At 44.9% G+C, this 14,123-nt stretch overlaps 1 protein-coding gene across 2 annotated transcripts in view; it reads left to right on the top strand.

Annotated features, from left to right (window-relative positions):
* Fstl4 (follistatin like 4) overlaps nt 1-14,123 on the top strand; it is a 386,297-nt gene that overhangs the window by 7,639 nt on the left and 364,535 nt on the right. For both annotated transcript variants that reach the window (XM_074057277.1, XM_074057275.1), the window contains exon 2: nt 424-559. In XM_074057277.1, the coding sequence (XP_073913378.1) occupies nt 434-559 (126 nt within the window). In that variant the 5' untranslated portion in view covers nt 424-433. The remainder of the gene's footprint in view (nt 1-423; nt 560-14,123) is intronic.

Below are 14,123 nucleotides of genomic sequence, written 5' to 3'. Positions count from 1 at the left end.
GTGTCAGCATCTCGTAAACTGAGGTGGAAGCTACACACAAGATGCTGCAGATTTAATGCAATTCCTCACCAATTTTTCTAGAAAACTGAGGCATGGATCAGGGTTCACCCTGGTTTGTTCTTGTAGATATAGTGGTAGGTGACATTTCAGGTGGGACTCTACCTAACAATATTTGCAGAGTTCTTACTATGTGCCTGACACCAGCTCCTTCAATTCTCACAGCAACCCTATTATAAGGTCCCCATTTTAGAGATGAGTAAGCTTTGGCTCAGAAGTAGTGTTACTCCTCCAAAGTAAAACAGAAGGATTGTGCTGTATTTTAAACTGAAGGTGCTCTGATTCTGAAGTACATTCATTAACTCAATGTGACTTGCTATACATTTTGTAATGCTTCACGGTGAGTGTTTGTCATTTTCTCAATAGACTCAACAAAATGCAACCAGGAGGCTTTTGGCTGCATCTCATGCTGCTTGGAATCTCCCTGCCGGCTGCACTGGGATGGATGGATCCAGAAACCAGCAGAGGCCTGAACCTGGTTCTGGGAGAGTCTCAGGCAGAGGTATGGTCAAATAACCACTGATTTCCCTTCCAATTTTAATTTAGATCAATTAGATTGCCTTATGAGTTAAACTTGCACTGCCCTTTCACTGGGAGGTAGAAGGAAGCAACATGTATTGACATGGACAAGAGGTCCATATCCTGATGTGAGTCATGGCTTCAGAATCCCTCAAATGCCGAAAATGCATCCCAAAACCCAGCTTTTGCACACTTGCTTTCCACAAAGGCCCTGAAGAGAATGGCCGCCTTGCATATTTAATAAAACTCTGAAAATTCACACTAATTGGTGGAAAACACGCATGTGAACTCATGCAGTATTTTAATGATAAAATATGTTTTAAAAGAAATGGATGTTTCAGGTATGTAGATGAAAAGAACCAGGCTAAGAAGGAACTGGCAAGCAGAGGTCCTAAGGGAGACTGCTTTAATGAACAGATAAGAATGATTAATGGCATGTTAGGTATATATAAATGCCTCTAAAGTGCTTGAAAAACTTGTTCTCAAATACCTCCCTGGAGGGTCTGGATGTACTGCTAATTGCTTAGTGAACCTTGGTCTTAAGTACCAAAGAGGATTCATAAACTTCAACCTGGCCCTGCTCAAGGTAGCTGGCACCATGAATTTGGGATTCACGGGGGTGAAGGTTTTCTGAAGAAAATGCTTTGTATAAGCTGAACCTTATGAAATAACTGTATCCTTTCATTAAAACCACCTGGGATTTTCTGTGCATTGTGATGAGAGGCATTCTTATCAGGGGCTTTCCAGGCATCCTTCCTTCCATTGTCTTACTTGGTGCCTGCCCAGCTCCTTTTCTCTCTACCTGTGTACTGTCCTGTGGAATGAGCTATAAAAATTACCAGAAAAAGTCAACTTCCCAGAGAGTGTATAATGATACACAGTGTATAGTAGGATTAGTGCATTATTTGATCAAACGACACAAGTTCTCTTTCATTATTACTTAATTGTCATGCAATCTCAAACCTGCAAGGCGTATTCTTCTGGGAGCTTCAGAAGTAATTTAATGTGCACTTTTCCTGCTGAAGTTAGTGTGCTGTGCGTGCTTTTGTCTCGAGCAAATGATTAAATAGAAACGCTATCTCTCCCATCTAAATCCATGAAGGACGCACCTTAATGCTGCTTTGAAAGAGTCTGGTGGCGGCAGACGTGCTGGTGAGAGCAGTATTTCCCATGTGGGAAAGGCTTAATATTTATACTCATACCCAGACAAAGGGAAAGTGATCACTTAAGTCCTACAGGTATATTGTTGAATATTTAATAACAAAACAAACAGGCAAACCTACAGGTCTGCTTCATCTTCTTATGTTTAGGGCTCATTGGCCCACTGTGGTGAATCACATTTCAATTAAAAGTCAAGCCAATTAAGGTTGGATTTAGCTGGAGGTAAATGGAAGGTAAGTTAATATCACCTAGGGCCTCCTTATCTGAGCTGTTAACACCTCAACACTTGTGTACCAACAAGAAGGGGCAGATGCTGCTCACTGGAGGAAGGAAGGCTTTTTTGGCTATGTTTTGTCCACTACCCTCCCTCCAGATGTTGTCTCCCAAGTCTAGGAATGGGAATAGGAAGGGATGACTCCATAGTCTCCTGAAGGCAGGAAAAGCTGCCCTGTTGATCGTACTTGTCTGTAGCTTCATTTTTATTTTTGGCAGTGTTTAGCTTCTACGCATTGAGTCTGCTTATAGCCATGATCAGTGAGATGACTGCAGTGAGAATGGGCATAATACAGGGATACTGACAAAGCCTCGGTGAACTTTTAGCTACAGATGGCAGCATATTTACTTTAATGGATGTGTTTGCTGACCTTGGTCACATTCTATGCTTGTACCTCCTCCCCCATGCCCTCCCTCACTTGGGTCTTCTTGTCCGGCATGCCATCCCTACCTTTTCTCTAGAACCTTACTTGACTACTCTTTGCCACATTGAGCTCTTTTTTTCTGACCTCTTGCTCTTTTTTCCTTTAAAAAAAAATTTTTAGCATATGGTTGAAGCTTATCTTAATTATCTTTCTCTTCTTTATATTTTATTTTATGAGCAAAGCAGAGGCCCAATGTGTCTTTAATCAATCAATACTTAATACGATATGTAGTACCAGTCATGAAGTCACCCCAGTACTTTCAGAATTCAGACTACACTCCCAGGTATTTAGGTGGGTGACCTACCACCCTGCACAACAGGTCTGTTTGTGGTAGGGATGTGATTGTGTCTCTGCAGGCTGTGTCCCCTGTTTGCAGGTCAGACAGGCTTGTGTCTTATTAATTTTCGGGGTAGTCCTTGAGTGCACTAGTTTCTGGAAAGTTTCTCCTTTGAATGGTAGCCATTAATAAGCCCATAACTCACTGTCAAAACCCTATTAAAGTCCTCTAGCAGTTTCCTCAGATCATCTTATTTCCTGAAAGAATCAAAACCAACAGTTTCCTGAATCTCTAAATTAGTTAAAAAAAAAATAAAACTTTTTCAGGAGGTAAATTTTAAAATGTTTCTCTGTGTGTTTTCTTCCTGATAGTACTTCACAAAATATTAAGATCTTCTAAAGTACTTGGAAAACATTAATAAAGTTTGATTTGTCTTTAAAATTATTATACCAATTACTTGAATGTCTTAAGGGTAAATAAGGATAAAAAGACCGATGTGCATGTGTTTGCATGTTTTTAAAGCAATTGCAGCAAATGGTAATTTTATTAAATTATTGTTTTATGTACAAAGACTACATTTGAAGTACCTTCAAGAAGCTACCATTTTAGAGATGTAGATAAAATGAAATGCATCTGGGTGGAGTGTCTCTTTAACTAGAGTTGAGTAACAGAATATGACCTAGAATGCTAATGCAATTCTGAATTCAGAGGAAACAATTCTGAGGTACAGTTTGCAGAAATTCTGCAGTATCATTATATTTTCTTCCTTTTCCCCTGTTTTCTGGCCAAGATAAATATAATACGAGTTGAGCATCCCAACTCAAACTCTGAGATCCAACATGGTGGTTGAGGGTTAACTTTATACCACAAAAGGAAAATTCTGCACCTGATTTCTTGTGATGGTTTGCCATCAAAATGTAGATATACTAAAAAATAATGTATTATATTGGTTCAGGTTGTGTACATACTGAAACAAACGAACTGCATGTTCAGACTTGGGTTTCACCCCCAAAATATCTCATTATTTATATTCACGTGTTCCAAAATCTGAAATATTTTGAAACATTTTTCAACCCACAGGAAAGTTGATATTGGTAGAATTTATATATTTTGGGGAACTGAACAACCACAAAAGCGTAAATGATATGGTGGCAGCCCCTAGGTGGCTGTTCTGCTTTCTATAAGTGGGCATTTGTGGGAACTCCTCATAGGCCTGGGGGCTGGCTTCCAGCTCCAGCATCTGACCCAGTCTGGGCCCTGGGATTGAACGGTGGCCCTTCCTCAGTCTTCCGTACCTTTTACTTAACTTTTTCTGACATCTCTGTGTGTGGTGCACTGTCTTAAGTAATTGTTAATGTTAGCGTTCGCCTTGGTCCCTTTTAAAATTGTTTGCCTCATGTACCTGAAGGTTTACCAAGCAGAGACATGCTTTGCATCGAACACCACATGTTTTCAGAATTTGCAAACTTTCTTAAAGGACAGTTTTTTTTTTCCCTAGAAAAGAACATTTTAAAAAATTAGCATATTATAGTTGTATAGGGGGTACATTATGACATTCACATAAGTGCTTGCAATAGCTTAGATTCACCCTGTCCATCTTTCTCTTTATCCCTCGTCCCTCTTCTTAGAACAATTTCAACAGGTTTCATCATTCTGTTTTCACACCTGAAAACACCTCCATCAGATTCTCCTTCCTCAACCCTTTCCTTGTGCCCTATCCCTCTCCCAGTTCTAGCCACTCCCAGACAGGATTTATTTTACCTTCCTGTCCTTCATTTTTTAGAAAATCATTTTTGTTAGTATATGATAGTTATACAGGGGGTTTCATTGTGACATTTTATATATCGTACCTCGAACTGGTTCATCCCCTCCATTTTTCTTCCTCCTATCTCACTCCCCTTCTTAAGGTTACTTCAATAGGTGTGAATGTTCCATATTCATATTTGTGTAGAAAGTATATTAGCTGTATTCACCCTTCTTTACCCTCTTCATTTACCCTCTGCCTCTCTCTAGTGCCCTCCCCTTAATATGGCCTGTTTTACATTCAAAGGACAGTTTTTAAGGAACAAATATTAAGGTCAATATCAGTTAACTTAAGGGAGATTGTCCTCATCCCTAGCCTCAGGGATAAATCTAAGAAAGCATTGATCTTACTTTGGCTGATCCCCTCTGGTCCCAAGAGGGGCCCAGACATAGACTACATACACAGCAGCCACTCCTGTCTCTGCCAGGATGGCTTCATATTTGCAAGCTGCCTACGCACTCCCAGTCTTCTTTCTGCCTCAACTGGACATTCAGGAGTACTTGGACTGCAAGACTAACATAAATTTTTTTCTAAAATATTTTATGCTTACATTTTACTGACTTTAAGACAGTGTTCCACACTTTCTAGTAAAATCCTTCCTGGGATTCCTGGGGAAAGCACTGATCATCTGTGAGGTTTGAGGTCCACTCTTTGACGTCTCTACTCACCTTTACACTCACCCTGTCTGTGGTCATGAAGAAATGAAATTCCTTCCTCCTCTGAACAGCATAGGTCCAGGCTGGGGACTGGCATGGTCACACACCTCACCTGTAGCCCAGGCCTGTGTCTGTTGTGGGTTCTGCAGTGTCAGTGGTGATTCCCAAGGGCTCACTTTCACAGAAGCTGAGACTCAGGCAATTCCTGAATGCACCCTTTCCGTGAGGATTTGCTTGTGGTGCTCAGGTAGGGTGAAAGGCCCCTTATCTGGGTCCCCAGCCTATCCTGTGTCAAGGAATGTGAATTTTAGTTTCTCAGGTGCAAAATAGGGGAGGGCACATCCCTGCGGACATATGGGGACATCCACGGACATATGGGGACATCCACATTTCAATGTGAAGGGTAATGGCTGATCTTCCCAAGTGTGTCCCCCTTGCAGAGTTAGCGTACACTGTGCTATGTTCCCAAGCTTCAGTGTGCTTGTCAGTGACCTGAGGTCTTGTGACAAGGCACATGCTGATGCTGTGGGTTTAAGGTAGGTCCCAACAGTCTACATTTCACACAGGACTCTGGACAGTGTCCCTAATTTTCATCCCAGGGGATATGGGGCAGGAATTCTCTAGAGGAGTCCCTGCCTCCTTTCCTCATGCACACATAGGAAGGAGCATCTCAGTTGGATTGACAGTGGTTCTACCAGCATCATGCTGCTGACTGAAGTCAGGAAAAAGAGTAAGATGGGTGGGCTGCAGACATGCTGGCAAACACACTGATGAGACTGGCCTGGGAGGCAGGCAGGTGAAGGGAAAAGCAAATTTAAGCACCTGAGTTCAAGAGTCATCTTCATCTATTTTCAAACAAGTGGATCTCCGATCTTAGGGCTCCTCACTGGCTGGTCTGCTGATGACTTCAAATCCTGAGGGAGATGACCCTGAATGATTGCTGAGAGTTGCCACACCCTGTGCTCTGGGGTACCCATAACACACACCTACCACCTACATGTCTGTACTAGTGTCCCACCCCAGTCTCTGTGCCCGTGCTATTCAGGGACTACCACAGCTAGGCTGGTACTCTTTGGGGTTTTGTGTTTACTTCATCCTTGGACAGGGGAAGTTACTGTCTGTGTTCTTTTTGTTGGATATTCTGCCTCTATTTGCTTCCAGCAAGCCTGTCTTCTCTTAGTTAGCCGTTAGCAGACCGAATGCTCATTTAGTATTTTGAGATCATAGTTGACAGAGTTTTAAATGGCCTTGAAAAGTTCTGTGACCCAGGAAAATAAGCATTTATGAGTTCACAGAAAACCATTATTTTTCTTCTTAATTTACTCATCCAACTATTTATGCTTCTGCTGCTAAATAATCTATGCTCCTCTAGGAAACTCCCCATCCTTGTAATCAGGACTGTGCATTGTAAATGGGGCTGTGATTTCTAATTTTTGGGGAGTTGGCAGCAGCAGGTCTGCCAAGCCCCAGTCATCTGCTTGATTTATCCTCTGTGACTTGTGGGTAATCACCCCTGCTTTCCATTTAGAGAAAAGGGAATGCCACATTGGTGTCAGGCAGACTCTAACTAGCCCCCCATCAGTGGGCTATACCTTCCCATCCTGCCAAGTCAGAGTCATTGTCCTTCTGTCTCTGCTATGAGGTTCCCAGGCCTTGTCTTGTCGCTAGCTACCTGGGAGTTGGGGTGTACCAGCTCCAGAAGTGTAGGACATGGGATAGTGTGGTTCCTATGTTCTGAGCAGGGGACATCTGAGGAAGCTGCGGTGGAAAGCTGGCACATTGGTGCTGGTATTGGATGGGGGAAGCTCAAGTGGCCGAGAAATTGTCCATCCATTCTCCTTGCCTCTGTGGTGGGTGGCCAGGTGCCTGAAGCACTGTCTTGAGTCCGAAAGGTGTGGAACACCAAGAACCCAGTTTCTTTCCTCCTAATAAAAGGCAGCCTTACTGGATGTGGTGGTTCACACTTGTAATCCCAGCATTTGGGCAGCTGAAGCAAGAGGAGATTAACCTGGGCTACCATAGTGAGACCCTTTCTCAAAAAACAAAACACTAGCAATAATAGCAAAAGGTAACCTTGCTTTACTCCTACTAGTGAATACAAGACCAGGAATAATGTTCGTGACTAGAGAGAAGCCTGGCAAGAGGGACCTGTGGGCCTGGGTCTGCTCTCATTCAGACACTAAAATGTTCCATGCCCAGTGGGACCAGTACCAACACAACCATCCAGGCTTCCACCCGGCAAGGGCCAGGGCCTCCAGAGCACAGCCTGCTTTTCTGACAACCCATGTCTGCCTGCACTGGCCCAGAGTACTCCATGCTTCTGTGACTTGCTTGGCTGGTGGTAAGGCTGGTTCCTGCCACAGCTTGGTTTGACATAGCAACGTGCCAGGCTCTGGGGTTGACTGCAGTCTTCCTCTCCTGATCCCATCCTGCTAACTCTACCCCAGATTGTCTGTGTTCCTCCTTTCTCCTCCATGTTGTTGTTTCCAAAGCCCTTGGTTTGCTTTTCCTGCCAGGCCAAGATACCTCCTCACAGCTGCTTGTCTGAGTTGCTGCCTAAGGAGCCTCCAGTGCTGCCTTTGCCCCAGAGACACCCACAAGTCAGAGGGCCCAGCAGCTCAGATCTGTTTCTTCCCTTGCCAGTTGCGTAGCCAAGAGTCACTTACTGTCCCTGACCTTTAGGTTAGCCATGAGTACCATGCAAAAATAATGTCATATAGGGTGTAGACAAGGTGCCTTGAGTTTCCAGGATGCCTTCCAGAAGACCCCCTGACCGCCCTTGGCTTCTACTTCTGGTAGTGTCCCCACCACAGTTTCCAACATCCTTACTGATCCAGTAGAAGCTGAAAGAGAAATAGAGGCTGTGTGTGTTCCACCAGGCTCTGACTGTCCCTTCTGCAAAGAAGCCAGCATCACTGTGGCAGGCACACCACACATATATGCCCAGAGAATGGACTGGAATGTCAGACAAATTCAGGATCCTCTGTGCTTAGAATTTTCAGGTCAGTAGAAATCACCTGTGAGTCCTGGGAGGGTGGCTGCCAAATTTCTCTACAAAGGAAAAGTTGAGGGTAGCAGGAGCAGAACTTCTCCTTTGAAATGTCATTTAATAGGCAGATATATATATATATATATATATATATATATATATATATATATATATATGTATGTATATATATGTATGTATCTATCTATCTATCTATCTGTCTGTCTATCTATCTATATCAGGGCATCTGAATGTAGCTCAGGCTGGCCTGGTACTCACTGTATAGCCTAGGCTGCCCTTGAACTCATAACCTTCCTGCCTGTACTTCTTGAGTGCTGAGATTACAGGCATTACCACTGTGCCAGGCCTGCTGACTTTTTTTTTTTTTGGGTGGGACAGGGTTGGAACTATGGACTTTGTGTTTGTAAAGCAGACACTCTACCACTTGAGCCATTCCTCTTATCTCTTTTGCTCTGGTTAATTTGGAGATGAGAGCCTCATGATTTGCTTAGGCTAATCTTGAACCACAATCCTCCTGATCTCAGCCTCCCAGGTTTACAGGATTACAGGCATGAGCCACTGGCACTCAGCCTGTTGACTTTTCTTGATGCTAGGAGAATTTGATTAAAAGCTTGTTTGAGCTCTGCTGTCATTTAAAGCTTACTTCTTTATTTAAAGAAAATAGAACTCATTCTTTACTTCCCTTTCTAGCCTTGCATTTAAAGCATGTTTGAAAACTTGATAGAAAACACCTCAGGTTCTGTGGCTATGCTGAAGCCACTTTTGGAGCATCCATTATAGGCAGATAGACTTCCATGTGGGAATGCTGGGAGGTGTCACATGGGAGAGGCCTGCCAGGTGGATGCTCTGATTGCAGTGCTTGTAAAATATGCCCCTGGGTCCTCCTTTTCCTCATTTCCTTCTGTTCAAGGTCACATATGCTGCTGCTTTATATTAGTACGTGGCTGTGAGAAATGGGCTTCCCTGCTTTGTGCTTGGGTATTTATACCTGACTGTATAGTTTGTGATAATGTCTTTGCTACCCAAAGTAGAACTTCTGGTTGGACCTCTCATATGCCTACTTAGATAGGCCCCTGATCCCTGGGCTTCCCTGGTCAACTAGGGTCACCTAGTATCTTAAATCCTCATAATCAATAGGTTTCCATTGAGTGCCCAGCTGTGTGTGTGGGCCTGTTCTAAGATAAGCCCAATGGCTGAAGAGAAATGGGATTTGTAATTCCATTCTGAGAATTTAGGGATTACTCGGGTAGGGAGAGGAATGGGGGAAGGAGTAACTGACTTGCAAAATAGATTCTGAGTGAGCAGAAGGAATTAAACAACCATGTTAATGATCTAACATGGAAAAGATATAATGACTAAATGAACTGCTCAACTGTAGCCTAAAGAAACTTAGGTCTATTTATGCAGTAACAAAGGAGAGGAAGTAGCCTGTGCCTTCCCTATTCTCACCCCTGTTCCCCGGCCAGGGTGCTCATTCCCCCTTCCCCAGTCTAGAAATTCCTCTCCCCAGGGTGAAGGTTGCTGAGGGTAGATTTTGTGTCACAATTTTGTTCTGGCCCTTGACTCAGCCACTGTGGAGGCCCAGAGGACAGATTGAGACTATCGGAAGCTGGAATCTCTGAGTGCCACCTCCATAGGATGGACACAGTGCTGAATGCTGTGGGTGTTCCAAATCTCAGCACTCCCCCTTGCTGGAGAGTCCCACCCTAGGGATCCAACCTGGTCCAATTAGTTGTTCAGTAATTCTTAGGAGTGAAAACACGTCTAAGGCCATATGAACTAGAATCAAATTGTCTGTCTTTCATTATGCATTCTGGTTGAAAATGGGTATAGAATTTAAATCTGAGCTCTTTCAAAGGACTGCTCTTGTATCATAAGTAAAGATAGTCATGATCTGCATTCTACAGGAAGTTCCTGTCCATGGGCACATGGATCACCTCGGGGTGATGAGAAATGAGAAAGAGCAAGCACAGAGTAGTTACTGAGTGTGTGCCGAACAATGGGGGCGTGCGATTGTAGAGCAGAGGTGCTGCACAGAATGGACTAAGACAACTCATGTACACTCTGTGTCCTCCAAATTGACTACAAAGAAGCAAGCTTTGAGATTTGGATGTGGTCATGTGATACAGAACCACATGTCCTTGGGCTGGAGGGAGTCTTCAGTATAGCTGCTTTGAGGTGTAGTTGGAATTGTTAGTAAGAAAGAAAGACCACATGAGAAGAGTCATGACGTAACCATGCACAAGTTAGAGCCCACCACCCTATGGAGGGTTCTCTAGGAGCACATTGGAGCTGGTGTGGGATAATTAGCCTGTCCTTGGGGGAGGCGAGACACCACAGATGCTACCACAGCTCTCAGACTCAGCTGTACTTGCAGTGAAGTATAAAGCCCTGTTGCATCAGGAACTTGGGTTTTGTTATGGTATCTATCTATGTAGCAGGAGTATGAGCAGGGAACCAGGGGCATCTCCAGGGCTGGATGACAGGGGAGTGGCCTCTGAGTTCCAGGATAGGGCACCAAATTCTGATTCCTAACATGAAACTCAAAAAACGATAACCTCAACACACAGCTACTGTTTTACTCAACCTCTAAGTGGATTACTTCACCTTCTTCTCAGAAAGAGGCTGTGAGACACCATTAACTTGCTTACTTTGCACATGTGGAAACTGAGGCTGCAGGATGGTATGACCCATTGGAAGTCTCCCTATACGAAGTGGCAGAGCAAGGTTTACACAGTACTTTCTGAACAGCTTATGCTCTGAACCCCAACACTGGGCTTTCATCCCTAGCACATATCTTTGAGGCTGGAAAAAGGACATCTATGGACACTGAGCTTTGAATGGCACCCTACCTCCTGAAGGCAGCAGAGCCTGAGGTAGCCTCCCGAGGGCAGGCTGTGTGGAGCCTCTCACTCTTCCCTGGTGAAAGATGAGCTCTAGCCCTATTCACCACCACCCTTTCTCTCATGTTCACCCACCATGCAGTGGGGGTACTGGACAGCTACTGAAATCCTGAAAATGAGCATCGCCTTGGCTATTTGCTTGCAGTTCCTCAAGGTACCCATGGGGACTTTGCTGCTACTGCCCCCATGAAGGCTGGGCCTGGCCGGCCGATTACTGGGTCTGTGCACAGGGAAGGTGGTGTTGGCTCTGGTGGAGACCTAAGCGTAATGGTGTGTAGTGATCTGTTTCTGCTTTAAACACTGGCCTTGGGAATTTCCCCAGGGTTAACAATGGCCATCTTCCTTTCAGAAGTGAGGCCCTAGGGCCTTGACCTTAAGAACTAAAGATGCCCAGCATCAGCAGTCAAGCTGCTGACTATCAGGTAAAGGTTTTCGGAGGATCAAGCCCCACAGTGGGAAAGTGCTGGTGTTTGCTGACTTTTCCACTGCCCACTCTGGTGCGGAGGTAGTGCTGACATAATCCAGAGGCAAGCCTGTGTACTCCTGTGTGAAGTGTGGGCCACTTCCCAGAGGCACATGGGGCACTGAGTTTGGCCAGACTGTGGTAGTGAGATAGCAGCTCTGTGAGAGTATGCCCACCTTGTGTAGGTGGGTGATTGCCATGGCTCATGAGCCGCCTGGCATGGGAAGAAAGCTTTATGGCACATCCAGAGCCCAGGATACACGAAGCACCATCACTGGCAGAACATTCACTGAAGGGAAAGAATCCCACCGCCAAAGACTTTTGGAACCAGTGAGCCAATGGATAGCAACAAAGAGTGAGAGAAAGTCACAGTGACATCCTGGACTGGGTTAAGAAGAGGTGTGAGGGAACATCTCTGATCACTGGTGATGGTTCACGGGGGGGGCACTGTACCAACCAATGAACCTTTCTCTTTACCTTGTCCTTCCCAGCCATCGTCCACTGGCCACAGCAAAATCAGCCCCTCCCTACCCCAGAGTCTCAGAAACATTGACAAGCACCTCCTTCCAGCTGGTTGCTATGCCAAGTTCTGGGCAAACTGTGCTTAGGTGAAGCCATTGTTACCCAAGATACTGCCTGTTTGGGTACCATTGGGTTAGCTACAGAAGTGCGGACAAAAGACCTGCTCTTCAGGGGAGCATTGATTCAGTCTGTTGGGAAAAGAGCTTTCGTGTGCCTCTGTCCCAACACAAGGTTCCTTCTTGGAGGTGTGGGTGACTTGGCTGGCTGGCTCCCTAACTGGTTGATGCAGCCCATGCAGGCTTCCTGAATCTTCCTTCATTCTGTCCTCACAACACTATCCTTAATCTCATCCTCAAATGAGGACATTGAAGCTCCCTAAGGCCCAGGGAGAAGAGGGAGAAGAGGGAGAAAACTGTTGGTCTTCCCTGGGATTCTCAGACAGGCCGGGTCCGAGGTAAATACCAACCCAGATGTGCTAACTGCTGGTGCCTTTCTTCCTTGTGACTCTGTTATAAAAGAAAATTGAAAAAAGAGCCTTATTGTGCCTTAAAGGCTTTTTAATTAAATATAACTCATTTAATTTAAACTACTTTAAGTTCCATTTTTAATATCAGTGTTAGGGTGGCACAATAAAAGTACCTTCTAATCAAAGCATGTGGGGCGTTCATCTCCCTGTGCAAAAGCAGATGTCCGTGGGAGCCGACACCAATGATTTATTCAGACAACAATCAAGATTCACGAAGTCCTGAGGATAAGGCATGCATGGCAGAGGCTGTGGGAGTGGTAGGAGTCAGGGCTCCTCAGGGGCTCTGAAGACTGAAGGAGGCAGACATGGGGACGATTCAGTGCTGTTCAGAATGAGTAAGTGCTTGGCCAATGGAAATAGCCATGTGGTATGGTGTTCACTGCTGTTTCTAAGGCCACTGCTGGTTCTTCATCCTGGTGTCACAGCTGCAGAGGGGAGGAGATGATGCCAGAGAGAGAGAGAGAGAGAGACTTGTGTGGTGGACAGGGGGGGCTGAGCATGTCATACTCAGGTGGGGTCATTCTCTCCTTCAGCACCAGTCCCCAGAGGACCTCCCTGTCTACCTTATCGGACTTAGTAAAGCCTTTCTCCTGTGGCAGGCCATTCCCCTTCCTGTTTTATTTTGTACAGTGGCACTTCTTACCATATTGTACATTTCTTTTGCTTATTTGTGGCCTGTCTCTCTGCATCAGAGAGTAAGCTTCATGGGGACTGGGTCTGGCTTGATACTGTTGTATCCCCAAGATAGTAAGTATTTGTTGAATGAAGTGAATACATGAACAGAGAAAGGACTGAATAAGTGAACTGTTCAGGAGGCCCATCAGGAGCTCTACCCATAGCCCTGGCTGAGGGGCTCGGTGTTTTGCACAGAGTAAAGGTGGAGGGACTGAACAGGTAGGGCTGGATGGAAATATATGTGCAAACATGAGAAAGTGAGCAGGTGGAGGAGCTGCCCTGGAGGCCAGAAGGGTACTTGCAAAAACAGAGGACTGGAGGGTGGGGACCCATTCCTGGTTGGAATGCTCAGATTAAAAGGTCTTCCTGTGCTCCTTTGGGAAGAGAGTGTACCTCTTCTTAGACACCAGTCTCCTTCTATCATGCACCATTCCCACCAGCCCTGGCCTGCAGGACCTTTTCCAACTTGCTCACCTTCTCAGACTTCAGTGGACCCAGCTACCTCCACCTCTGCCCCTGGTCACCATGACTCTGGAACATTTTGCATCTTTATGTCACATTATCTATATGGTGACCCCCTCACTCCATGTGCAAAAATAAGAATGGAAAGTAGACTCCAATATGAGGACTATGTTGGAGGGCAACCTTTCTTTCTTTCTTGCCTTTTAATATTCTAGGCACAGGTCATTTTCAGCCTCAGCTTGGGCTTGCAACTGGCAGAAAGAAAAAAAAAGTGGCATGTTAGAATATCATGTTGAACAGGTTGATGCTGTTATGTCATCTATTGAATGGTCCCTGTAGGGCATCATGAATAAATTACACATAAAATCTCCCTTTGCTCCCTGAGGACACCTC

Source organism: Castor canadensis, chromosome 16 (assembly GCF_047511655.1).
Source record: "Castor canadensis chromosome 16, mCasCan1.hap1v2, whole genome shotgun sequence".
In the NCBI taxonomy this organism is placed as follows: domain Eukaryota; kingdom Metazoa; phylum Chordata; class Mammalia; order Rodentia; family Castoridae; genus Castor; species Castor canadensis.
Note: the sequence above shows the minus strand (reverse complement) of the source record. Positions and strands in the feature narration are given on the sequence as shown.